This window comes from Perca flavescens, chromosome 10 (assembly GCF_004354835.1).
Source record: "Perca flavescens isolate YP-PL-M2 chromosome 10, PFLA_1.0, whole genome shotgun sequence".
NCBI lineage: Eukaryota > Metazoa > Chordata > Actinopteri > Perciformes > Percidae > Perca > Perca flavescens.
In genome coordinates this window covers 1,877,478-1,886,529 of record NC_041340.1, presented here as the reverse complement: position 1 = coordinate 1,886,529, position 9,052 = coordinate 1,877,478, and the positions used below count along the sequence as shown (strand labels likewise).

At 40.7% G+C, this 9,052-nt stretch overlaps 1 protein-coding gene across 1 annotated transcript in view; it reads left to right on the top strand.

Annotated features, from left to right (window-relative positions):
- The first annotated feature begins 2,362 nt into the window (after positions 1 to 2,362).
- Positions 2,363 to 9,052, top strand: part of nfkb1 (nuclear factor of kappa light polypeptide gene enhancer in B-cells 1) — an 85,277-nt gene continuing 78,587 nt past the window's right edge. The window contains 3 exon segments of the mRNA XM_028590166.1: positions 2,363 to 2,645; positions 3,660 to 3,703; positions 4,463 to 4,538. Of these exon segments, the coding sequence (XP_028445967.1) occupies positions 3,665 to 3,703; positions 4,463 to 4,538 (115 nt within the window). The 5' untranslated portion in view covers positions 2,363 to 2,645; positions 3,660 to 3,664.

Here is a 9,052-nt window from a genome sequence, read left to right as displayed (position 1 = left end):
AAAAACTTGATTTCACCACTGTGTTTTGTTTATGTGTTTATCTAGCTTTAAGGTGGAATCCAAAACCACTCCCAGACTCCTGACAGTAGGTTTGATATCACAGTACAGGTCTGCTGGAGCTGCTCCCCCCGCGACCCGACACCGGATAAGCGGACGAAGATGGATGGAGGTCTGCAGCATTAAAAGTATTTTTTCCATCTCCTAGAACAGGGCCAAACACAATAGCCTCGGTTTGTGTCAGTGCGCTTAAAAGGCAGATAGATTTGAGTATCATCTGCGTATAAGTGGAATGACACTCCTTGTTTCCTAAAGATTGATCCTAACGATAGCATGTATAAAGAAAACAAAGTAGGAGCCAAAATGGAGCCTTGTGGAACGCCACAGGTAAGTGGAGCTACGGACGAAACAGAATCTCCAATAACAACTGAAAAGGTTGTATTTGTAAGATAGGACTTAAACCAGTTAAGAGCATTTCCTCGGATGCCCACAAACTTTTCAAGGCGTGAAAGTAAAATCCTGTGGTCAACGGTGTCAAACGCTGCAACAAAATATCATTTAAAACTCTCAATAAGGCAGATTCAGTACTGTGATTAGTCCTAAAACCAGACTGGAATTTTTCTATGATACTATTCTCATCTAGGAAACTCTGTAACTGCAATAACACAGTTTTCTCAAGGATCTTAGATATAAAAGATAAATTTGAGATGGGTCTAAAATTTGATGAGTTTTTGTCGCCTTTTTACACATTTTTTAAAGAAAACTTTCCACGTTTTTTGTTGATTTTTTAAAAGTTTTGTGTTGCCTTTTTCCGAAAAAAATTTTGGACAAGATTATTGGGAGTGTTTTTTTTTCAATATTTTTGTCGCTTTTTTCAACCTATCCAGGGTTAGGGTTAACCCGGGACTTCCCGAGATAGTTGGAGATCTTAACCCCCCAATGTTGAAGTCAAAGTAACACCCTTGCTAATAAACACACACACACAGTCAGAGACACAAATTCAGACACAAACACACACAGAGTCACAGACACAAATTCAGACACAAACACACACAGAGTCAGAGACACAAATTCAGACACAAACACACACATACATACACACAAACACACACAGTCAGAGACACACACACACACACACACACACAGAGTCAGAGACACAAATTCAGACACACACACACATACGTACACACAAACACACACACAGTAAGAGACACACACACACACACACAGAGACACAAATTCAGACACACACACACATACGTACACACAAACACACACACAGTCAGAGACACACACACACACACACACACACAGAGACACAAATTCAGACACACACACACATACATACACACAAACACACAGAGTCAGAGACACACACACACACACACAGTCAGTGACACAAATACAGACAAACACACACAGTCAGAGACCTACAGTCAGAGACACACACACACACACACACACACACACACAGTCAGTGACACAAACACGGACAAACACACACAGTCAGAAACACACACATACACACACACACAGTCAGTGACACAAACACGGACAAACACACACAGTCAGAAACACACACATACACACACACACAGTCAGAGACACACACACACACACACACACACACACACACACACACACACACACACAGCCAGAGACCTACAGTCAGAGACACACACACACACACACACACACACACACACAGTCAGAAACACACACATACATACACATACACACACACAGAGTCAGTGACACAAACACGGACAAACACACACAGTCAGAAACACACACATACACACACACACACACACACACACAGCCAGAGACCTACAGTCAGAGACACACACACACACACACACACACACACACACACACACAACCAGAGACCTACAGCCAGACACACACACACACAGTCAGAGACACAAACATACATACACACAGAATCAGTGACACAAACACGGACAAACACACACAGTCAGAAACACACATATACACACACACACACAGCCAGAGACCTACAGTCAGACACACACACACACACACACACAGTCAGAGACACACACACACACACACACACACACACACACACACACACACACACACAGTCAGAGATAATAAAAAACCAACAACACAAATATAATCAATCACAAAAATACACTTTATCCTTTTTCAGTTCAGATGTACTTTGTGATGTTTGTGACTTCACTCACACTCTCCTCGTGTGATTAATTTTTACTAAAATCACTTTAAAATTGTAAAATAAAGATTATTTTTAAAAGATTTTTTTTTTGGCCTCAGAGTGAGACGTCCTCCTCTGTCGCCTCCTCTCTACACGTCACAGGGAATTTCCAGTGGGGAAGGAAATCTACTTTATGAACTGAGACCGAACTTCACCTGCACGATTTTTTGCGTCTCGTTGTGGGGATTAATTATCAATTTATTCACTCGGATTAAACTTATTTTCTCTTCAATAACTGTAATGACGCCGTAGTGTCGCGTCATGACGCTCTCCAATTAAACCTGGATGTTGTAAATGGATCCGCTGGTTTAGCACGAGCATGGCGAAATGAAGTGCAAAAGTCAGCTGAAGTGAAGTGGACCGAGGAGTGTCACTCATCCGACTGTTAACCTGACCAGCTAACCAGGTAAGCACACCTTCTCTTCTCGCTTTATATTATAGCTAACTAGGTGGCTGTATATTTGCATTCATTACCACAACTCTCCCGTGACCTGTTACAACAGTGGCAGCTTGCTTTGTTATGCTACTCACTTCCTTAAAGACAGGTAACGTTGAGAACGTCTCACCAAAAGTTCTCTTTCTTGTCAGCAAAAACCACAACGTCTTGTATCATCACTAAAGATAGTGTGTGTGTGATGTATGACAGCCACTGGTGAATTCGGCTTGTATATATATCCAACATGAAGTCCTTTTGTCAGTCGGAGATGGAATTTAATAATTTATGACAGCTTCACTCGCTGGATTTCCAAGCGCAGTGCACGTCTTATCGGCAGCGAAAGACAGTGTGAAAAAGCTGGAACTTTTATTTAAACTGAACTGTTATGTGGATTGTATACTTGCCGAAAACATGACTGGCTCTATCTGACTCTAAAATGTATTAATTTATGTTTTGTAATTCAAGGTCTTGGGGTGAATAGTTTAGATCCGTTTAACTGGCAGATTTTTGAACGGAGTTTCGTGTTACGTTCTCGTTACGGAACCCATAGTATAGGGGTTAGCTCGAACATTTAGCGGTTTACGCCGACTCTTTTAGGACATTCCGTAACACGAAGCCAACAGCCAGTCACTGTACTACTGTCGGTGCTGTGGGAGTGTCGACTGATAATAACAATTTATTTTATAAACGGTCGCTTCAACGACACGGACGGCAAAAACAGTCCGGTAGTGCTAGCTAACTGCTAGCCAAGCCGCCGCGCGAGTTACAGAGGCGCGTTCATGTGATGTGCAGCAGCAACCGTTGCGGGAACGCTCGGTGCAGCAACAAGTGTCAGTGGGATTAATTATTAATAAATAGTATTAAATATGTTTTTATATTAGTGGCTACGTCATTATCCTCTCGGATTAGTTAATTAGACTTTGTATTAACCCTACATGTTGTGTAATTGGATGTAATTGTTGTGTTTGACCTTTTGACCTGCAGACGCCATGGCTGGAGACGACCATTACCTGCATACTTCCAGCCAGGTAACCTCACCTTAAACTCTTCTTCTTCTGTTTGTACATTAAAAAACAGCAGCAGAGGACATGTTGTGTTATAACAACATTCATCAGTTTGAGTCATTTTTTTTATTCTCCTCTTTTATACACCTTTTGTACATTCTTTCCTGTGTATATTTTTTGAAATGTTTTTCTTGTGTTCTGTCCTATTTGTTATTCGGTGTGTATTCTGTACGTGTGTACGGTTAGGGTCGTGTGTCTTATATTTCAGTCAATCAAACTTTATTTGTATGACACATTTCAGACAAATCAATGTAACGCAATGTGCTTCGTACAAAAGCTACATAAAAACTTGTGTGCAGTTAAACGGAGTAAAATATATACAAAACATATAACACACGCACATACACACACAAACACACACAGTCAGACACACACACACACACACACACACACACACAGTCAGAGACAAACACACAGTTCAATATTTGCTGCTGTAGCACTGAAATTTTACGACGGTGCTGTAATATAAGGACATGTACCACAAGGACAATATAAAAGATAAGAAATGTATACAAATTTATACAAATAAAGATATTTAAAATAAAGTAGTATGTACAATACTGTAATACATTCTAAATGGTGTAAAACCAAACGCTGTAGGAAACTAAAGATATATTAAAGGAGGAGTTCCTTCATCCATGGGATCAATGCAGTCTAATCTAATGTTCTGGTGATGAGAGTCCTGACTTCTTCTTCTTCTTCTTCTTCTTCTTCTTCTTCCAGATTTTCGACATGATCGATCCGGCGTGGGAGTTTACACATTTCCCGGCGATGTCTCAGACCGCGTCTCTGCGGACAGGTGAGAGTCTGACTATCACACACACACACCTGCTGCTGGACACACACACAGTCAGAGACACACAGTCAGAGACACACACACACACACACACACACACACACACACACACACACACACACACACACACACACACACACACACAGAGACACACAGTCAGAGACACACACACACACACACACACACAGTCAGAGACACACACACACAGTCAGAGACACACAGTCAGAGACACACACACACACACACACACACACACACACACACACACAGTCAGAGACACACACACAGTCAGAGACACACAGTCAGAGACACACACACACACACAGTCAGAGACACACACACACACACACACACACACACACACAGTCAGAGACACACACACACACACACACACAGTCAGAGACACACACACACACACAGTCGCACACCTGCTGCTGAACAGCGTCATGTCTTTCAGTTTACACACAGACACACACACAGTCAGAGACACACACACACACACACAGAGTCAGAGACACACACACACACACACACACACACACAGTCAGAGACACACACACACACACACACACACAGTCAGAGACACACACACACACACACACACACACACACAGAGTCAGAGACACACACACACACACACAGTCAGAGACACACACACACACACAGTCAGAGACACACACACACACACACACACACAGTCAGAGACACACACACACACACACACACACACACACAATCAGAGACACACACACACACACACAGTCAGAGACACACACACACACACACACACACACACACAGAGTCAGAGACACACACACACACACAGTCAGAGACACACACACACACACAATCAGAGACACATACACACACACACACAGTCAGAGACACACACACAATCAGAGACACACACACACACACACAGTCAGAGACACACACACACACACACACACACACACAGTCAGAGACACACACACACACACACACACACACACACACACACACAGTCAGAGACACACACACACACACACAGTCAGAGACACACACACACACACACACAGTCAGTCAGACACACACACACACACAGTCAGAGACACACACACACACACACACACACACACACACACACACACAGAGACACACACACACACACACACACACACACACAGTCAGAGACACACACACACACACACACAGTCAGAGACACACACACACACACAGTCAGAGACACACACACACACACACACACACACACACACACACACACACACAGTCAGAGACACACACACACACACACACACACACACACAGTCAGAGACACACACACTTCAGGTCTTACAGTTCACCTGTCAGTCCAAAGTTCAGCAGCCGGCCGGGGATCATTAGTAGCATTGTGTTAACTTTGGGTCCGATTGACTCGTTTTTAAACTTGTGTTTCATATCAGAAAATATGGGATGTAGAAATAAGCGCTGAAAATGTTTAGAAGAAGAATTCAACAATTTAACACGTTTGGAAAAAGCGGAAACAGGCGTCGAAAAAAGGTTGACAGGAAGACAACACGAGGGTTAAAACAGAGCCGGCTCTGACCAATCAGGAGCCCTATAGGTCCAGATTTCAGCTGTTTTTGTCGCATTTTTAACGTTATTTAAAAAAAAAAAAAAAACCTTTTTGTCATTTTTTCCCCCCCTCATTTTGGTCCCAACCTATAGACCAGGGGTCACCAACCTTTTCTAAACTGAGAGCTACTTAATGGGTATTGAGTCATATGAAGGGCTACCAGTTTGATACACTCTTCTGAAATAACAAATGTGCTCAGTTTGCCTTTAGTTATATATGGTTATTAATGATTAATGATAGTTATATATGATTATTAATGATTAGGGATAGTTATATATGATTATTAATAATTAATGATACTCATCTATGTGGAGACACTGATCATGTTAATGATTTCTCACAATAATTATCAACGACGACTTAACAAGGTGGGAAACTGATAATATCAATATTCAATTTTATTTTTAGAACAGGCCTGAGGGCTACTCATGTGGTCCTTGGGGGCCACCTGGTGCCCGCGGGCACCATGTTGGTGACCCCTGCTATAGACCAATTCGGTTTCTTATGGTCAAGATATCAGCTTTTTTTTGTCTTTTTAACACAAGTATAGTGTAGCTTTGTTGCCGATTCTGGTGCTTTTTTTTTTCACCGTTTTCGTCACTTTTTCGAGGGTTTTTGTCGCCTTTTTTAGGCTGTTTTCCTCCATTTATTTGTTCCTTGTATATTTCTTATCTTTTCTCATCTTAAATAAACAGAAGGAGCTTCTTTCTGGTTTTCAAACCTGTTGTCCAACAATATAAATGTAATTTTAGTTTTGGTACTGGCCCTCCCTACTCAGGTATTTTAAAGGTAAGCATCTAAAAACAAACTAATTGTTGTTTTAACACAGAAACCTGATAATCAGATAATCAGTTTAAAGCACGCGAGGTGGAAGCTGAACAGGCTTTCTGTAGACTAGCGGTGGGAATCTCTCCAGGGCTCCAGACTGAGACCAAATGATCGCATTTTGCAACTAAAATTTGAGTGTGCGACTGAATTTTACCTCAAGTCGCACATGTGCAACCAGTATATTTGGGGGAGTGAGTAAAGGCACAAGTTGTTTAGGCCTACTTTACATACATTTGTTAAGTATTGTTTTTAACTGTGAAATGACCAAAAGGTTACTAAGCACTTTATTACTAAGCACTTTTTTTAGCAGACATTTTTTTCACTTTCTCCGATGTTTTTAGCCAACGTTTTTGTCACTTTCTCCGATGTTTTTAGCCAACGTTTTTGTCACTTTCTCCGATGTTTTTAGCCAATGTTTTAGTCACTTTCTGCAATGTTTTTAGCTGATGTTTTAGTCACTTTCTCAGATGTTTTTAGCTGATGTTTTAGTCACTTTCTGCAATGTTTTTAGCCAACGTTTTTGTCACTTTCTCCGATGTTTTTATCCAACTTTTTTCGTCACTTTCTCCAATGCTTTTAGCCGATGTTTCAGTCTCTTTCTGCAATGTTTTTAGCCAACGTTTTCTCCGATCTCCGATGCTTTTAGCCGACTTTTTTTAGTCACTTTCTCCGATGTTTTGCCCCTAAAACTTTCCATCCAGTCGCACATGTGCAACCAGTATATTTGGGGGAGTGAGTAAATGCACGAGTTGTTTAGGCCTACTTTACATACATTTGTTAAGTATTGTTTTTAACTGTGAAATGACCAAAAGGTTACTAAGCACTTTATTACTAAGCACTTTTTTAGCAGACATTTTTTTCACTTTCTCCGATGTTTTTATCCAACGTTTTTGTCACTTTCTCCGATGTTTTTAGCCAATGTTTTCTCACTTTCTCCGATGTTTTTAGCCGACGTTTTTGCCACTTTCTCCGATGTTTTTAGCCAACGTTTTTGTCACTTTCTCCGATGTTTTTATCCAACATTTTTGTCACTTTCACCAATGTTTTTAGCTGATGTTTTAGTCACTTTCTGCAATGTTTTTAGCTGATGTTTTTTGTGACTTTCTCCGATGTTTTTAGCCAATGTTTTTGTCACTTTCTCCGATGTTTTTAGCCGACGTTTTAGTCACTTTCTGCAATGTTTTTAGCCAACGTTTTTGTCACTTTCTTAGATGTTTTTAGCTGATGTTTTAGTCACTTTCTGCAATGTTTTTAGCCAACGTTTTTGTCACTTTCTCCGATGTTTTTATCCAACATTTTTTGTCACTCTCTCCGATGTTTTTAGCCGACGTTTTAGTCACTTTCTCAGATGTTTTTAGCTGATGTTTTAGTCACTTTCTGCAATGTTTTTATCCAACTTTTTTCGTCACTTTCTCCAATGCTTTTAGCCGATGTTTCAGTCTCTTTCTGCAATGTTTTTAGCCAACGTTTTTCTCACTTTCTCCGATGCTTTTAGCCGACTTTTTTTTGTCACTTTCTCCGATGTTTTGCCCCTAAAACTTTCCATCCAGTCGCACATGTGCAACCAGTATATTTGGGGGAGTGAGTAAAGGCACAAGTTGTTTAGGCCTACTTTACATACATTTGTTAAGTATTGTTTTTAACTGTGAAATGACCAAAAGGTTACTAAGCACTTTATTACTAAGCACTTTTTTTAGCAGACATTTTTTTCACTTTCTCCGATGTTTTTAGCCAACGTTTTTGTCACTTTCTCCGATGTTTTTAGCCAATGTTTTCTCACTTTCTCCGATGTTTTTAGCCGACGTTTTTGCCACTTTCTCCGATGTTTTTAGCCAACGTTTTTTGTCACTTTCTGCAATGTTTTTAGCTGATGTTTTTTGTCACTTTCTCCGATGTTTTTAGCCAACTCACTTTCTCCGATGTTTGTAGCCAACGTTTTTTGTCACTTTCTCCGATGTTTTTAGCTGATGTTTTAGTCACTTTCTCCGATGTTTTTAGCCAACGTTTTTCTCACTTTCTCCGATGATTTTAGTTGACGTTTTTTGTCATTTTCTCCGATGTTTTTAGGTAACGT